Consider the following 18832-nt stretch of genomic DNA (forward strand, 5'->3'; position numbering starts at 1 on the left):
TGTATGTTCAGACATTATTACAATAATATACAAAATGTTAGCGCAGAATGGAGAAACGTCATTTCAGTAGAAATACACAAGTATACAATCATTTGAAATGGAGTGAAGTTTAACGTCACTGTATGAATCAGTTATCTATAATGTTCGTTCATGGCATAGTAAGGAGCTCTTCCTATCTAGGATCAGTCTAGGCTTGAAGAGGGAGTGTCATATCAATCTGGAAATGAATTGATCAATTGATGTAACTTATTGGCTGGAGGCAACAAACCTAGTTTACTAGGTCCAAATGAAATACTGAAATACTCATGAAATACTGTAAAATCTGCAAGTGTACAGTCCTCCAGGGGCCTAGTTGACACCTAGTGGGCACTAAACAGATGCAGTTTTAAGGTGAGACAATCCCTACAGGGGATGTACAGTGTCTTCAGAAAGTACTCATACCCATTGACTTATTCAGCCTGAATTCAAAATTGATTTAAAAAATAAATAAATTGTCTCACCCATCTACACACAATACCTCAGAATGACAAAGTGAAAACATGTTTTTAGAAATGTTTGCTAATTTATTGAAAAGGAAATACAGGTATCTAATTTACATAATTATTCACACCCTTGAGTTGATACTTTGTAGAAGCACCTTTGGCAGCTGTTAGTCTCTTAAGAGCTTTCCACACGTGGAAGGTGCAACATTTGCCCATTATTTTCTAAATTCTTAAAGCTCTGTCAAATTGGTTGTTGATCATTGCTAAACAACCATTTTCAGGTCTTGTAGATTTAAGTCAAAACTGTAACTAGGCCACTCAGGAACATTCACTGTCTTCTTGGTAAGCAACTCCAGTGTAGATTTGGCCTTCTGTTTTAGGTTATTGTCCTGCTGAAAGGTGAATTAATCTCCCAGTGTCTGGTGGAAAGCAGACTGAACTAGGTTTTCCTCTAGAATTTTGCCTGTGCTTAGCTCCATTCCGTTTCTTTTTTTATTCTGAAAAACTCCCCAGTCCTCAACGATTACAAGCATGCTCATAACATTATGCAGCCACCACTATACCTGAAAATATGGAGAGTGGTACTCAGTAATGTGTTTTATTGGATTTGCCTCAAACATAACACTTTGTATTCAGGACAAAAAGTTAACTTGCTTACCACATTTTTTTGCAGCATTACTTCAGTGCCTTGATGCAAACAGATGCATGTTTTGGAATATTTTTATTCTGTTCAGGCTTCCTTCTTTTCACTCTGTCAATTAAGTTAGTATTGTGGAGTAACTTCAATGTTGTTGATCCATCCTCAGTTTTCTCCTATCACAGATATTCAACTCTGTAACTATTTTAAAGTCACCACTGGCTTCATGGTGAAATACCTGAGTGGTTTCCTTCCTCCCCAGTAACTGTGTTAGGAAAGACGCCTGTATCTTTGTAGTGACTGAGTGTATTGATACACCAAAGTGTAATTAATAACTTCACTATGCTCAAACAGATATTCAATGTCTGCTTTTTTATTTTTTACTCATCTACCAATAGGTGCCCTTCTTTGTGAGGCATTGGAAAACCTCGCTGGTCTTTGTGGTTGAGTCTGTGTTTGAAATTCACTGCTCGACTGAGGGACCTTACAGATGATTGTATGTGTGGGGTACGGAGATGAGTCATTCAAAAAATCACGTTAGACACTTATTACACACAGAGGGAGTCAATACAACTTATGCGAGTTGTTAAGCAAATCTTTACTCCTGAACTGATTTATTTTTAAACAAAACAAAGGGGTGGAATGCTTATTGACTCAAGACTTTTCAGCTTTATATTTTTTATACATTTGTAAACATTTTGAATAACAATTCCACTTTGACATTTTGGGGTATTGTGTGTAGGCCAGTGACAAAATTAATCCAAATGTAATCATTTTAAAATTCAGGCTGTATCACAAAATGCTAAAGTCAAGGGGTGTGAAAACATTCTGAAGGCCCTGTAGATGTATGGGACAGGGGATGTAGTTGATGGCCTCAGGTCCTAGACTGCAGGGTGAGGTGTTGAACCATGTCTGGCTGCTGGGCCTGGCGCTTGATGAATTCTAGTGTCCTCACCTGTCAAGAAAAAGAGGGCAACTAAGAAATAAACCATATTCTGTGTTGTGTGTGTATATAGAGATAGTGAATATCTCTCCATGTTTTGTTCTTGCACCTAAAACTGCCTGTTTTACACTCACGGAGGTGCGTGTGTGGCTCAGATTCCACAGGTTGAGTTTGTTGTTGCGTAGCTCCCCATGAGCCAAGAGGCAGCCAAACAGAGAGAAGGCTAGACTACCCTGTCTACGAACACTCTATGGCACAAAGAGGAAGAACATGAAGGGATAAGAGAGGACAGTTAAGTAAAACATGTTCTATGGAAAAATACAAAGAACATGCATAAGCAGCGACTTTGACTCCAACGATTCTTTCATTTCACTTTCTTCTATATTTCTGAAGTCTACTCTGAGAAATCAATGTCATATGGTCCTCTGTAGCTCAGTTGGTAGAGCATGGGCTTGCAACATCAGGACAGTGGGTTGGATTCCCAGGACCACTCGTACTTAAAATGTATGCAAGCATGAGGCAGCAGGTGGTTAGACTAGTGGTTAGAGCGTTGGGCCAGTAACTGAAAGGTTGCTGGATCGAATCCCCAAGCTGACAAGGTAAAAATATGTTGTTCTGCCCCTGAGCTAGGCAGTTAACCCACTGTTCCCCGGGCGTCTTTGGATGTCGATTATGGCAGCCCCACGCACCTCTCTGATTCAGAGGGGTTGGGCTAAATGCGGAGGACACATTTCAGTTGAATGCATTCTGTTGTAGAACTGATGAGGCATCCCCCCCTTCCCATGACTGTAAGTTGCTTTGGATAAAAGGTCTGCAAAATGTTGTTGTTGGCATAAAGTACCAGTCAAAAGTTTGGACACACCTACTGATTCAAAGTTTTTTTATTTTTTTATTTTTGTACTATTATTCTACATTGTAGAATAATAGTGAAGACATCAAAACGATGAAATAACACATTGAATCATGTAGTAACCAAAAAAAGAGTTAAACAAATCTAAATATACTTTATATTTGAGATTGTTCAAAGTAGCCACTCTTTTCCTTGATGACAGCTTTGCACACTCTTGGCATTCTCTCAACCAGCTTCATGAGGTTGTCACCTAGAATGCATTTCAATTAACAGGTGTGCCTTGTTAATTTGTGGAATTTCTTTCCTTAATGCATTTGAGCCAATCAGTTGTTGTGACAAGCTAGCGGTGGTATACAGAAGAAACGACAGTCCATCATTACTTTAAGACACGGAGGTCAGTCAATCCGGAACATTTCAAGAACTTTGAAAGTTTATTCAAGTGCAGTCGCAAAACCAAGAGTCACGTCTGGAGGAAACCTGGCACCATTCCTACGGTGAAGCATGGTGGTGGCAGCATCATGCTGTGGGGATGTTTTTCAGCAGCAGCACTGGGGGACTAGTCAGGATCGAGGCAAAGGTGAAAGGAGCAAAGTACAGAGAGATCCTTGATAAAAACATGCTCCTGAGTGCTCAGGACCTCACTCGCAAATGCTTCACAATGTATTTCTTTGTAGGCTATATCCTTAAAATAATAGGCCATACCATCTGGTTTGCACTTAGGACAATGACCCAACAGGACAATGACAACAACAGGACAATGACCCAATACACCTCCAGGCTGTGTAAGGGCTATTTGACCAAGAAGGAGCGTGAGGGAGTGCTGCATCAGATGACCTGGCCTCCACAATCACCCGACCTCAACCCAATTGAGATGGTTTGGGACGAGTTGGACCGCAGTGTGAAGGAAAAGCAGCCAACAAGTGCTCAGCATATGTGGGAACTCCTTCAAGACTGTTGGAAATACATTCCAGGTGAAGCTGGTTGAGAGAATGTCAAGAGTGTGCAAAGCTGTCATCAAGGCAGAGGGTGGCTCCTTTGAAGAATCTAAACTCTAAAAGATGTTTGAAATTTTTTTGGTTACTACCTGATTCCATAACTGTTTTTCATAGTTTTGATGTCTTCACTATTATTCTACAATGTAGAAAATAGTTTCACAAAATAAAGAAAAACCCTTGAATGTGGTGTGTTCAAACTTGACTGGTACTGTAGATAGTGCTGTGGTGTGACAAACCCTGACAAAAGCAGCAGTCTTATGGGAGTGGCTCCTCCTCATCACACGGCTTGTCTCCACGGCCAGCTGGTTCACAGCCTGAAAAGAAAACAATAAGTTGAGGGCATATACAGTATGCGCTCTATGTGTAACCTTTGGAAAATTATTACAACGTTTAACTAGATCGATATCAACTGTCAAAAGAAGTCTGTTTGTATTGCAATTACAGAACTACATACAAGTTAATAAAGGTCAACCATGTCTAGGTGTGGTCTTGGTGTCGCGTGTATGTATGTGCACACAGATAAGACGATGTAGATAAGGGCTTATGAGGGGGTATGGTTGGCCCCTTGGCTGTTCTCACGTGGAGGGGGGGGGGATCACTGTTTGTCAGCCTTGGAAATGCAGGAGGAGAAGTAGTGCATGAGGACCCAGAGGAGGGGTAGTCAGTCAGACACTCACCATGCGTATGAAGCCATTCATCAGTAAGGCCAGAGGCCAAATCTCTTCTCATCCTCCAGAGAGGACAAACGGACACAGAGAGAGGACTAAAGGACACAGAGAGAGTAGGGTCACTTTATAACACACCCACCCACAGTTGACTACTTACTTTACAGAGTCGTGCATGGTCTTGCAGACGTGCAGTAGAGCATTGAGGATAACAGGGTCTCTAGTGTGCTCCTGTTGGTGTCTGAAGGGACAGACACAGACAGACACATGGATACATGCACAGAAGCAAACTGAGTTCACATAGAAAAGAGTTGAAGAGATATTTAGCTTGGGTGTCATTAGCCACGTAGCATGACATCAACGAAGGTGTTGCCTAAACCAGACGTACTTACTGAAGATGTCCATGATGGAGAGACACACCTCCACCCTGACGCTGTCCTTCTGGGACATGTCCACGAAGGGAAGAAAACACTCCTAAGGGAGAATCATAGAGAAACTAATTAGATCAATCCACTGACAAACATGAGTGATTGTGTGAGATTGGAGAATATCAAACCAAGGCTTACCATGGAGAAGAGGATAGAGAAGTCATGAAAGTAGGTAAGGATCTTCCTTATCACGGACTGGAGCTGAGCATAGGCATCCTCAAAGGCACGATCCGGCATAATGTGCTTGATGATGTCAGAGAGCACAGTGTTGACCTCACGTTTCTGAGAGAAAGAGGAAATAAGGATTATACTAGCATGAATCATTTGGAGACCCTGATGCTTACAACTCTTTCATTGGTAGTCTGTTTTGGAATGGGTGGCCAGTAATAAACTGGTCCTGAACATCTCTAAAACTAAGAGCATTGTATTTGGTACAAATCATTCCCTAAGGTCTAGACCTCAGCTGAATCTGGTAATGAATGGAATGGCTGTTGAACAAGTTGTGGAGACAAAATTACTTGGCGTTACCTTAGATTGTAAACTGTCATGGTCAAAACAGAGATTCAATGGTTGTAAAGATGGGGAGAGGTCTGTCTGTGATAAAGAGATGGTCTGCTTTTTTGACACCACACTCCAAAAAGCAAGTCCAGCAGGCTCTAGTTTAGTCTTATCTTGATTATTGTCCAGTCATGTGGTGCAGTGCTGCAAGGAAAGACCTAGTTAAGCTGCAGCTGGCCCAGAACAGAGCGGCATGTCTTGCGCTTCATTGTAATCAGAGGGCTGATATAAATACTATGTATGCCAGACTCTCTTGTTTAGGAGTTGAGGAGAGACCGACTGCATCCCTTCATCTTTTTAGAAGAAACATTGTTTTGAAAATCCCAAATTGTTTGCATAGTCAATTTACACACAGCTCTGACACACACACTTAACCCACCAGACATGCCACCAGGGGTCTTTTCACAGACTCCAAATTCAGAACAAATTCAAGCGTACATAATTATATGGAGCCATTGCATGGAACTCCGTGGCACCTCATATTGCTCAAGTGAACAGGAAATCTGGTCTCAAAAACAGATAAAGCAGCACCTCACGGCACAACGCCTCTCCCCTATTTGACCTAGATAGTTTGTGTGAGTGCATTGATATGTAGGCGACTTATGCTTTTTTGTAAAAAATTGTTTTTAAATGTAGTTCTGTGCTTGTCTATTGTCAGGAACCTCATATTATTTTGATATATATTGATATATATATTTTGCAAATATTGCAGTGTGCTTGTATTAATGCAGGTCAATCAATCAATCAATCAAATGTATTTATAAAGTCCTTTTTATATCAGCCGATGTCACAAAGTGCTATACAGAAACCCAGCCTAAAACCCCAAACAGCAAGCATTGCAGATGTTGAAGCACGGTGGCTAGGAAAAACTCCCTAGAATGGAAGGAACCTAGGAAGAAACCTAGAGCGGAACCAGGCTCTGAGGGGTGGCCAGTCCTCTTCTGGCTGTGCCGGGTGGAGACTATACGTTGATGCTGAATGTTGTTTGTTAGAAAGAGAAAGAGAAAAAACAAAAAACAAAGTTGACGGCTTCTGACTAGTTATGACAGCAAGATCATGCCAGCAAGATCAGGCAAGTACACGCATTTGAATTTGCTGTTATGCATCTAGCTATGTTATTTCAATGTGATGTTTATACTCTTAAGTTTTAAAGAACAGCAAATACCGATTTTTGATCAAAAAATAGGCATCTGCACAGATGCCGTATCTCTCTAGTCATATGACGTCTCCACTTCCTGCTTGGAGTACCAATTTTGAGACAACGCTGTTTTCTCCTCTAATAAGAAATGTTTCCAGATATAATTTATGGTACTCATTAAACATGAAAATCCCAAAATGATGGATGATGTAGCGCAGCTTGAATCAATCAACAGATTAGCAGGGAACGGTTTTTATTGACATCTTGAAATGTACAAAACAAATTAATTTCCCAAGATCCAATGCATGTCCGAAGGGGCGCGACGTCTCGAGGATTTTTGACACAAGAAAATAAGATAGTCTGCTTCCGCGCGCAATTTTTGCGAAATCTCTTGAGTGTAGCTAACATTTCACAGTTATAATGACTTGAATGTCAATGCATTTAACCTAGCTGGTCCTATTTTGTCGGAAGATAAGGTGAGTGAAATATTTTGATTATTGGCATATCAATGGTGTCAGTACTAGTAATTAGCCAGCTAGTTATCATATCTAGCTGCTAGCGAGCCATCATAAAATGGTAATATTTTTCAATCAACACACATCTCAGATTGTAATCAAATGTCATGGAGCGGCCTGCCAGCGGAAAACTCAGCAATCAAGATTGCCAGGCTGGTGGCACCTTATCAACATTGTTTGTCGTTTGTGGTAGCCAGCGGCAACAAATATTAACATGACAGTGAGTATGCTTGTCTGTGCCTTAAAGCGGCAATCGGAGGTTGTTACAAGAAACATACTCCCCTAGTCCTGCCACCTTTTTCGGGAAAAAGGCTGAGAAATGGGTCTGGAGAAATGTTAGCTCTCAATCTCAAATTAATCAGCAGAGCTATGGACACAATGACTGAGCCATCCATGGCATCAAAATGATCGTTTTAACCACATTGAGGCTATATAGGGTTTGTTTTCAAACGTTTGAGTAATGGTTCAGGATGGGGTGCGACAGTTGAACTAAGCTCATGAGACATTTATAAGAGAAATTCTTCAATAATTGATGGGTAAATGTAATTAATTGATGTCCAAAAATGTATGTAGTAACTGCAGATTGCCCCTTTTTAACGTTAGAGAACCATGTAAAATTAAGACTAGAAAGAAGTTAGGGCTATGTTATTTGTGCAGTCAGTGCAGAGCTGCAGACATTCCAAATATTTTGAGTGTTGATGGTGTGAATGTGATCATAGAAATGTAGTACTTTAGGATGTAGAACGTACTGTTCAGTCCTGACTGCATTAACATTCTATTTTGCGGATTGTTTTCTTAATATGTGAATATGTCATTTGCATCCTTTCGGATTGTAGAATGAGGCCATTTTCTGGAGTACAATAACCCCAAAAAACAACTCCATCATCCCCTGGGCCCAGTGCTGTCAACACCGGTGTAAATGTTTACCCCGAGGACTGAACGAAGAGACAGCAATGGCACAGAGAGCGAAAAGTCTTGAGCAGAAGCAACAAACAGACTGAAGTGTCTGTTTAGAGTTGTCAATGCAGCTTGCCAGTTGCAAGGCTTGTGCTGCACACAAATATGCTAAGCCTGTTTCAGGGACAGACAGGGCAAGGCTTTTTACCCTGGCAGAGCAGAGGAGACCATTTCTTTGCTGGGCAGATTTGGAGGTTGCCATAGAGACTGCCCTCACTGCCTTAAAGAGCTTAATTGTTGTGTTGTAAAACTGAGAATGAAGGGGTTAATCTGAGATTGAGGAAAAACAAGCTTTCTGATGATGATGATCAGGTTTAGAGATTGATTGCATGTTCACATTTTGTTCATACTGGTTTGTTCCAATATGTCACTCTGAACTCTACCTTTTGGAAATTCATGTGTAGTTGGTAGGTAGTCAACAACAGCCTGTCGATTTGGCAGGAAATCACCCCTAATCTTTTCCAGTTCCACGCAGCTTTTCTATGACTGGCATGCTGCCATATACTGATCAATGATCTACGTAATACTGGGTGACTTCATGGTCAACTGTTGGCATTATTAGATTTCTGTCATTCTATCTGCGCAAGTTGTAAAGAGGGATTACATACTCTGCATATTGACAACAGAGGGGGCAGTTGTAGGCCAAACAGCTGGCCACAGTGAAGGTCCCAGCATTATAATTGATGGTTAGGCCATACAAATGTAATTAAAAGTTGGAATGAATGCCTCTCTTCACTTTTCTGGAAATTGCACAATTTAAAGCGAAAAATGATGTCCCCAAGCCTCCAGTGAAGAGGGAAACACTTTCCCCTCAAGTTATGGCTGAACCTTGCCTAATTTAGCCTCCCAAAAGGCAAAAATATTTGGTCGCTAGATGTTGAACTAAGGTTGCTCTAGTATGTTAACAAGATGGTCTACTTCGGTTTAGTTGTTCACTCGCCTCACTCAAAAAAATAATCTGTAAAACATTTAACAAAATGTGTATGGCCTTAGTGTACTGGAGAGCCTAACCAATGCTTCCCCCTTATCAGTGTAACTAATACTCACTTTCATGAAATTGATGCCCCGAATGGCTGTCCACTTATTCCCCTCAGGAAATTCATCCTTGGGCTTTTGGTGTCTTATAAGGTTACTGGTTTTGCATACCCAAGGACTTTCAATAGAAGGCTCGGCTACAGAACTGTATTTCTAATGAATTATTAACATTCTAAGTTTTGTGAGAGTGGACGCACTCATTACCTGATAGCCCTGTCCCATTTTCTGGACATGCATCCTTTGGTTCCATTGGAAACGGCACTCACCTGGTTTTAATTACTTTAATGCCTTGTCGTCGCTCTGTGGAGAGGAAGACTGCGCTGAGCAGACGTCTCTCTTGATGAGCTTTTCTAGGTCTTGGAGAGCTGGTTGTTGTTTAAGCATTTAAAGAGATACTTCAGGATTTTGGCAAATACCATCTTTATGTCTCTGTGTCCAGTATGAAGGAAGATGGAGATAGTTTCACAAGCTAATGCAGTTAGCAATTTAGCTTGTTAACATCTTCCTTCAAACTGCACGCAGAGACTTAAAAATGGTATCAACGAGTTCATCTGACTCTGGGGAAATAAAGGGCCTCATTGCCAAAATCCTGAAGTATCCCTTTAATTGAGAGATAAGATGAGGTTCTAAAGTCTTTTTTTAAGGAGAGTAGAATTCCACCCTCTTTGTATTGTATACATGTGTTATTCAGACAGATTAGAATTAATGGAGGATCTTGATGAGGAGAAGAACACATTAGGAAGGGTGGATGCGGGGATTGAACCCTGGTCTCCGAAGTTGCAGTATGTGTCGAGCTGGGAGTGTCACCACTCAACCGTGGGTTGTATGTCTCAGAGTGACGCCGATGACATCATCTGCAATATGGATGACTGTACATTCCAAGTTCTTCTTTCCGGTCGTAGTAGTTTTTCCACCTGCTTCTGTGTTGTGTGTCTCTGGAAGACTGGGCCATGCGCAGCTGGAGGTGGCAGTTCTCCAGGATGATGAGCCTTTGCCTGCGCTGGTGCCGGCTGTGTCCTAAGCGAGGGGTGCGCCCCAGCAAGCCCCGGAGGAAGCTAGGAGAGCTGTGGAGCTACTGGAAGCTGCTGCTCAACTCCCTCTACTTCAACAGCCTCACCAACTCTGACACCTACCTGGACTGTGTCTTTGAACCCATCTACTGGATTGTGGACAATGTGACTCGCTGGTTTGGGGTGGTAAGTCAATAGATCACCTTTCTGATACATTTGATATACATTTGAGTCATTTAACAGATGCTCTTATCCAGAGCAACTTTCAGGAACAGTTAGGGTCAAGTACCTTAAAGGGCACGTCAACAGATTTTTCACCTAGTTGGTTTGGGAATTCAAACCAGCAACCTTTCGGTTACTGGCCCAACGCTCTTAACTGCTAGGCTATCTGCTGCCCTGTCTGTAGATGTACAGTCAAATAGCTTTGTTTTAATGTAGTTAATTAAATATAGGAAAGTTAATTAAATATCCCATGTTTGGTTACATTAACCTTTTTGCTCTTCCATTTTTTTTCCCACAGTTTTTTCGCCTTTCACGCTCCCTCATGAGTTGTTCCCTCTGTCCGTGTCCTCCTCTCCTCTGTTCCCAGGTATTTGTGTGCCTGGTGATTGCCCTCACCAGCTCTGTGGTGGTCGTTGTCTACCTGTGCCTGTTGCCTGTTATCCTCAACACCTACCCACTGCTGTGGATCATCTGGCACCTCACCTATGGCCACTGGGTCCTCATGATGGTCCTCTTCCACTACTACAAGGCCACCACCACCTCCCCTGGACACCCACCACAGGTGAGGTGCCTGCTCTAATGCCTGCAGAAAATCGGTTTTGTGAAGACACAGGCAATAAGCAGTTTTAGGTGTGGTTGTGAAATAATGGTCTTCTATTTCCCTTTTTTTGGTTTGTTTCTCAGGTTAAAAGTGATACACCGTCAGTGACCATCTGTAAGAAATGCATCGTCCCCAAACCAGCCAGAACTCACCACTGCAGCATCTGCAATACGTAAGTTAAGGACTCTACAAAACCTCTACTGGATAGCTCTAGTCCATGGCGCAGGTCAATCACAATGAGTGACTTTCTTTCATTCCAGGTGTATTCTGAAGATGGATCACCACTGTCGTATCCTTTCTATCGAGACCCACAAACAGTCTTCAACATCTCATCTGTCAGATTCCTTTTTTTGTGTAGTCTTTTTATTTTAATTTAATACATGTTAAAACCCAAGGGGGGACAGTCATTCAATTGAATAATCTCTCGCATTCCAAAATGTTTTATTTTTGTTAGATCTGCCTCATTAACTTTGACCTTAACTTGCCTTGTGACACCAGCTTGGCTCAACAACTGTGTGGGCCACTTCAACCACCGCTACTTTTTCTCCTTCTGCCTCTACATGACCATGGGCTGCATGTACTGCAGCGTCAGCTGCAAAGACATGTTCATAGAGGCTTACAACGCTGTCGAGGTGAGGGAGATCAACAGACGGAAGAATGTCAGCTTCTTAGAGGTTCTAGAAGGCTTGACATTTTGACTTTCAAAGAGTATTCGGAGTACTGCCCTCCGCGTAAATCATGCCTTGTTATTGACATGTGGACCAAACACCCTGATTGAGTGAGGCCGCTTGGTTCATGACTGTTTGGATAGAGTCTGGCATGTCTTTGCCACATTTTTCCTTCTCTTATGTGCTAGTTGAGGCGTGGGCTTGTCGTATAGGTAAGCGAAAGGCCATACATTCTGAGCATGATGTGTCAAGTTGAGCTGCCGCAAGTTTAGCTAAAGAGACAGGCAAAAAAGGAGCTCCAAGGGAGCTTTGAATGTAGGAATCAAAGACATCAGCTGAAACATTAACAGCAATTAAATACACTTGTTTCTTGTCAAGTCTAATGCAAATTAAAGTCTCCAGGATCAAGATCAATAACTGTTTTGACACCAGTCCACCATGGTAAGATGGGAGTTTATATAGTAACAGATTCTATGGCTGGTAGGCAACACCTCACTGTTTTAGATTTAAAAAATGCTTCCATCGCTGTGTGACAAATTCTCTCTAGCTACAGAGGTATCATGATGATAACCCATAACCAGTCTAGTCAATATTTTCTCACTATTATGAGTTCTGATTTAGCTAATCAACGGCACTAACTTCTCTCCTGCATTTGGCTGTTGTCCCCCAAATGGCATTTTATTCCCTATATAGTGCACTACTATTGACCAGAGCATTGTGGGCTCTGGTCAAAAGTAGTGCACTACATATGGAATAGGGTGCGATTTTGGGATGTAACCAGTGTGTATTGACATTGATCCATTAGCAGTGTGAATGGGGAGCCACAGAGGGAGCCAGTGATAAGAGTAGGTGACAGACTGCTTCTCAGTCTGGCCATGTAGTACAAAAGGTTCTTGAAATCACAGCACTCAGAACAGGGCCTGGTTTTCCAAAAGCATCTTAAGGCTGTTTGGGAAACCGGGCCCTGGTGTGTTGACCAAAATTAAAACTGCAGATTTATTTGGAGAGGGTAGTACTACAGATTGACAGACTGCAAAGGTCCACTTGGCAACACTGGGTCCCACTGTCAATTAACAATCAACATTTGACAACAATTAGGCAATCGTCTCCATGTGTAGTATGGGGCCTTCTATGTGCCCAGTGAGACTGCAGCTCTCTCCTCAAGCCAGGCAAAGTCCCATGTGATTGGTCCCATTGAGTCCCATGCCAAGGGACCTAGAACTATGATTGGCTACAGACTTGGCATCTAGAGTTTTGCTGCTTTGCCACTAGTTACATTCTGAGGACCGTGGATGTGCTCCTTTGTTAACCCAGCTACTGTTTGTGATTAGGCCTTTTGTGGTTGGTGGTTTAACCTAGAGGTCGACCGATTAATCGGAATGGCCGATTAATTAGGGCCGATTTCAAGTTTTCATAACAATCGGAAATGTCAGCTCGGGGGATCTAATCTTGCAACGTTACAGTTAACTAGTCCAACGCAATAACGACCTGCCTCTCTCTCGTTGCACTCCACAAGGAGACTGAATGCCTGTTACGCAAATGCTGTAAGCCAAGGTAAGTTGCTAGCTGGCATTAAACTTATCTTATAAAAAACGATCAATCATAATCACTAGTTAACTACACATGGTTGATGATATTACTAGATATTATCTAGCGTGTCCTGTGTTGCATATCATCTGACTGAGCATACAAGTATTTGACTGAGCGGTGGTAGGCAGAAGCAGGCACGTAAACATTCATTCAAACAGCCCTTTCGTGCGTTTGGCTGGCTGGCTGGCTAGTTAGCGCATGCTAATAGCGTTTCAAACTTCACTCGCTCTGAGCCTTGGGGTGGTTGTTTCCCTTGCATGGGTAACGCTGCTTCGATGTGGTGGCTGTTGTCTTTGTGTTGCTGGTTCGAGCCCAGGGAGGAGCGAGGAGAGGGACGGAAGCTATACTGTTACACTGGCAATACTAAAGTGCCTATAAAAACATCCAATCGTCAAAGGTTAATGAAATACAAATGGTATAGAGGGAAATAGTCCAATAACTACAACCTAAAACTTCTTACCTGGGAATATTGAAGACTCATGTTAAAAGGAACCACCAGCTTTCATATGTTCTGAGCAAGGAACTGAAACGTTAGCTTTCTTACATAGCACATATTGCACTTTTACGTTCTTCTCCAACACTTTGTTTTTGCATTATTTAAACCAAATTGAACATGTTTCATTATTTACTTGAGGCTAAATTGATTTTATTGATGTATTATATTAAGTTAAAATAAGTGAATTCAGTATTGTTGTAATTGTCATTATTACAAATACATTTTTAATTTTTAAATCGACCGATTAATCGGTATCGGTGTTGAAAAATCATAATCGGTCGACCTCTAGTTTAACCCTGTGGAATACCCATTGGTATCACATTTACTAATTGAACTGCAACTCGAGTGAGGCCATTCTACACATTTTAAAGTGCGTTTCTAGCTTAAACGGTGTAAGAGGAGTAGTGTGCTTAAGTAGAAGGTTGAACATTTAAGCTGGGGTTTTTTGCTGTGCAAGCCCCACAATTAAACTGATTTTCATGTTTGGTTTTGCTTTCTTTCTAGAGCTACTATCAGACCCCACCAGCACTGTTTTCCTTCAGGGAAAAGATGGTCCACAATGGTGTCATTTTCATTTGGGTACTGACAAGGTGAGACAAATTTGTAACCGCTAAAAGTTTTGGGTTTTATAGTAGATAGTCAACTGTTTTGTTGTGGTGAACTGCTATGGCTGTTCTGTGTGTGTTCTCAAATAGACCTCATCTTGAGTTGTGTTCAGTACAGTCATGGTCAAAAGTTTTGAATGACATACATTTTCAAAGTCTGCTGCCTCGGTGTCTTTAGATATTTGTCAGATGTTACTATGGAATACTGAAGTATAATTACAAGCATTTCATAAGTGTCAAAGGCTTTTATTGACAATTACATGAAGTTGATGCAAAGAGTCAATATTTGCAGTGTTGACCCATTCTTTTTCAAGACCTTTGCAATCTGCCCTGGCATGCTGTAAATGAACTTCTGGGCCACATCCTGACTGATGGCAGCCCATTCTTGCATAATCAATGCTTGCAGTTTGTCAGAATTTGTGGGTTTTTGTTTGGCCACCTGCCTCTTGAGGATTGACCACAAGTTCTCAATGGGATTAAGATCTGGGGAGTTTCCTGGCCATTAACCCAAAATATTGATGTTTTGTTCCCCAAGCCACTTAGTTATCACTTTTGCCTCATTGCAAGGTGCCATCATGCTGGGAAAGGCATTGTTCGTCACCAAACTGTTCCTGGATGGTTGGAGAAGTTGCTCTCGGAGGATGTGTTGGTACCATTCTTAATTCATGGCTGTGTTCTTAGGCAAAATTGTGAGTGAGCCCACTCCCTTGGCTGAGAAGCAACCCCACACATGAATGGTCTCAGGATGCTTTACTGTTGGCATGACACAGGACTGATGGTAGTCGTGGCCACACTCACCTTCTCCAGACAAGCTTTTTTCCGGATGCCCCAAACATTCGGAAAGGGGATTCATCAGAGAATGACTTTACCCCAGTCCTCAGCAGTCTAATCCCTGTACCTTTTGCAGAATATCAGTCTGTCCCTGATGTTTTTCCTGGAGAGAAGTGGCTTCTTTGCTGCCCTTCTTGACACCAGGCCATTCTCCAAAAGTCTTCGCCTCACTGTGTGTGAAGATGCACTCACACCTGCCTGCATCCATTCCTGAGCAAGCTCTGTACTGGTGGTGCCCCGATCTCGCAGCTGAATCAACTTTAGGAGACGGTCCTGTCGCTTGCTGGACTTTCTTTGACACCCTGAAGCGTTCAGAACAATTGAACCGCTCTCCTTGAAGTTCTTGATGATCCGATAAATGGATGATTTAGGTGCAATCTTAGTGGTAGCAATATCCTTGCCTGTGAAGCCATTTTTGTGCAAAGCAATGATGACTGCACGTGTTTCCTTGCAGGTAACCATAGTTGACAGAGGAAGAACAATGATTTCAAGCACCACCCTCCTTTTGAAGCTTCCAGTCTGTTATTTGAACTCAATCGGCATGACAGAGTGATCTCCAGTCTTGTCCTCATCAACACTCACACCTGAGTTAACGAGAGAATCACTGACATGATGTCAGCTGGTCCTTTTGTGGCAGGGCTGAAATGCAGTGGAAATGTTTTTTGGGGAGATTCAGTTCATTTGCATGGCAGATGGACTTTGCAATTAATTTGATCACTCATTGTAACATTCTGGAGTATATGCAAATTGCCATCATACAAATTGAGGCAGCAGACTTTGAAATTCAATATTTGTCATTCTCAACTTTTGGCCACGACTGTACAATTGACAGATGGTCATGATCGCTGTTTGTATGCCCTGCAGTTCGGTGGCAGTTGCTCTGGGAGGTCTGACCCTGTGGCATGCTATCCTCATCACTCGAGGAGAGACCAGTGTGGAGAGACACATCAACAAGAAAGAAATCAGACGTTTAAAGGAGAAAGGAAAGGTGAGGCTTATTGGACTCTGTGGGTTTACCAAAATATCAACATGGTGTACCAGTTTGGAATTAGTGAGTAAAGCCTGTTTCTCTTTTGTAAGGTGTTCCGAAATCCATACCACTATGGGAAAATAAACAATTGGAAAGTTTTGTTTGGTGTGGAGGAGACGAGGTAAGTCTTGTTTTTAGTCTGTTGTGAAACATATGATTGTTCTTACAGAGTTTGTTTGTCTTCCTCTTCCCACAGTCACTGGTTGACCAGAGTCCTCCTGCCGTCTAGCCACGTTCCCCATGAAGATGGACTGATATGGGAATGCCCTCGGGCTCTCACCAGAAGAGACCCTATGACCATCTAACCTCCCACTACTCGCTGCTGGACAGTTTCTCATCTCCACTTTATGGGCCATAATCACTGCTATAGCCCTGGCCCCTGGATGGTGGGGCCAGACAGAATACTTATTTCAGCCTCTGAGGAGTGGACTATTTGGTGTTGATTGTGGCCCATGAGTCCAGGGACCTTAATCGGACCGCCAGTCACTGTCATGTGAACTGATGGTCCTGTCTTTTAATAGTCTCCTTGTCTTGTGGACTGACTGTTTTTGTACTGTTAGGTATGTTGTCCAAAGTTGATGTGAAGTGTCTGCTTTTTAATTGTATTGAAGTCACAGAAGAAGCAGTTTGGACTTTTTCAGTGCCAAAGAACAGCTTTCCACCAAAGGCTAGGTTCGAGCTAGATAACCACATGCCTTGGCCATTGTCCAACTATGGGTGAGTAGTCTGCAGACTTTGACAGAATTACATAAACAATATTACTATTCAGGCTCCAGTTAGATTATGGTGCTCATGTTACTGAGCAGTGCCCCTGTCAATATTAGGAATTGTCAAAACATTGCTATGTGCCTTGTTATGTTAAATCTTTAACCTGTTTTCTATTTGTTAATTATCAGGCACTAATGCAAAGTACAGTAATGTATTTTCTACTGTTATCCAACCTCTCCCACATTGATTTCCCCACTAAAAAGCGGCGTGTACACTACACGATTTTGGTCCCGATAGCTGTCCCGGTCAAGTTTTTGAGATCGGTATTTTCAAACATGGGTTTTACTTTATCGGCACAAAATCAGCAATGATCTTGTAGTGTGAAATGTGCAATAAGTTTTGAGAATGGTGATAAGCAATAGCCAATGAGAGCTCGCCAGTGAGATGACGTTTCGCATCACACAGAATGTGTAGGTGCTCGAGCCGGAGCCATGAATACTATTAGTACGTGTTTGTACATCCCTTTAACCAAAGCGTTAAGTCGTTACAGCAATGTTATTAAATTCAAAATGTTGGCTAGATATTTCAACTCTGTATGGCAAGCGTGAAAGTCTTAAAATAGATCCGCACACTCTAGGAGCTCAGATGCAAAACTATTTGTCCATTTATGTCGAAACGACAGACAAGCTGTTTTCATCAGGGTATAATGACAAACACTGCGAGATGACTCATTTATATAGTGTCAAAAGACACAGGTCTGTAATCATGGACAGTTGTGGCCTGATATCATTGGTTAATTATATTAAAATAGCATACAAATACAATTTGGCTACAGCGTGAAGGTCTGACTGAAAACGTTTGAGGCTGTTGAGACAGCTCGTTGTAGCTACATTAAATCTAACCTTTTTTGCGTGGTATCTAGAATCCTCACAAACAAGTGAATTATCTTGTAGTGTTTGACCCCTGTCTGTACCACATCGTTTAGTGCGCACCACTATGTTGGCAAGACAACTACAGGAAAGAGGTTATTTAACCTCTACGGAATCAGTGTCCTCCCCCCGGGGGATGGTTGCGCTAACGTGATGAGCAGAAAGATTAACAAGAATAAGTTAACTGCAATGTCCAATTTACAGTAGCTACTAGTGAAATAATACCATGCTATTGTTGAGGAGAGTGCACAGCTAGGCACTTGAAAATGTATCAATAAACCAATTAAGCACATTTGGGCAGACTTGATACATTGGATCAGTCTAAAACTTTGCAGAGACTGTTGCCATCTAGTGGCAAATCTAAATTACACCTAAACTGGAATAATACATTGTGGTCTTTCTCTTGCTTTAAAAAATATATTTTACCAGATCTAATGTGTTATTCTCCTACATTATTTTCAAAGGAATCAATAATATGCATATCCTTGCTTCAGGTCCTGAGCTACAGGCAGTTTAGATTTGGGTATGTCATTTTAGGTGAAAATTGAATTAGAAAAAAATGGGTCAGATCCTTGAGGTTTTTGAGAGGCTCAGCGACGTTAATTCTGAAAGTTGTGTAGTGTACACCTGGCTTAACCAACATTAAGATCACTTAACATGGTCATACGCTCTGGAAGCTGCAGACTTCCTCTTTGCTGGTCTCGAATATGGCCATCAGTTAGAATTCCTAGAATGGTTGGGATATTTCTTGTGGCCAGCCTGTAACGGGAGGGGCTATGTGGATGGCTGCTGTGACATGACCAATAGAAACTGTTTCACTATATTGCGCACATCTGTATCATTACGATTGATATTAGCTTGTTTTAATATTTGATAAAGGATTGTTTTTGGAAACTTCATCCAGCTTCTTTGATTGAGCTCTTGATTTTAAAGCACTGA

At 41.8% G+C, this 18832-nt stretch overlaps 1 protein-coding gene across 4 annotated transcripts; it reads left to right on the forward strand.

Moving 5' to 3' along the window:
* Window positions 1-6527: 6527 nt before the first annotated feature.
* On the forward strand, window positions 6528-18792 carry LOC139368015 (palmitoyltransferase ZDHHC16B-like). Of its 4 annotated transcripts, XM_071106502.1 has the most exons (11): window positions 7018-7172; window positions 7303-7431; window positions 10146-10399; window positions 10803-10997; window positions 11120-11208; window positions 11297-11325; window positions 11535-11668; window positions 14295-14380; window positions 16091-16214; window positions 16307-16377; window positions 16453-18792. In XM_071106502.1, the coding sequence occupies exons 3-11, from the start codon at window positions 10154-10156 to the stop codon at window positions 16559-16561; spliced, it is 1083 nt and encodes a 360-aa protein (XP_070962603.1). In that variant the 5' UTR covers window positions 7018-7172; window positions 7303-7431; window positions 10146-10153; the 3' UTR covers window positions 16562-18792. The 4 variants fall into 4 exon arrangements, 3 of the variants coding, with proteins under 3 accessions (XP_070962600.1, XP_070962602.1, XP_070962603.1); XR_011626917.1 differs by lacking the exons at window positions 7018-7172; window positions 7303-7431 and adding an exon at window positions 6528-6630 and having other exon boundaries at window positions 15681-16214; XM_071106499.1 differs by lacking the exons at window positions 7018-7172; window positions 7303-7431 and adding an exon at window positions 6528-6630.
* The last annotated feature ends 40 nt before the right edge of the window (window positions 18793-18832 follow it).

The sequence above is a fragment of the Oncorhynchus clarkii genome, chromosome 16 (assembly GCF_045791955.1).
Source record: "Oncorhynchus clarkii lewisi isolate Uvic-CL-2024 chromosome 16, UVic_Ocla_1.0, whole genome shotgun sequence".
In the NCBI taxonomy this organism is placed as follows: Eukaryota; Metazoa; Chordata; class Actinopteri; order Salmoniformes; family Salmonidae; genus Oncorhynchus; species Oncorhynchus clarkii.

Coding starts and splice junctions, on each gene's coding strand:
- LOC139368015 (XM_071106499.1), top strand. Junction 10,400..10,802: donor TGACTCGCTGGTTTGGGGTG/GTAAGTCAATAG, acceptor CTCTGTTCCCAG/GTATTTGTGTGCCTGGTGAT. Junction 16,215..16,306: donor GTTTAAAGGAGAAAGGAAAG/GTGAGGCTTATT, acceptor CTCTTTTGTAAG/GTGTTCCGAAATCCATACCA.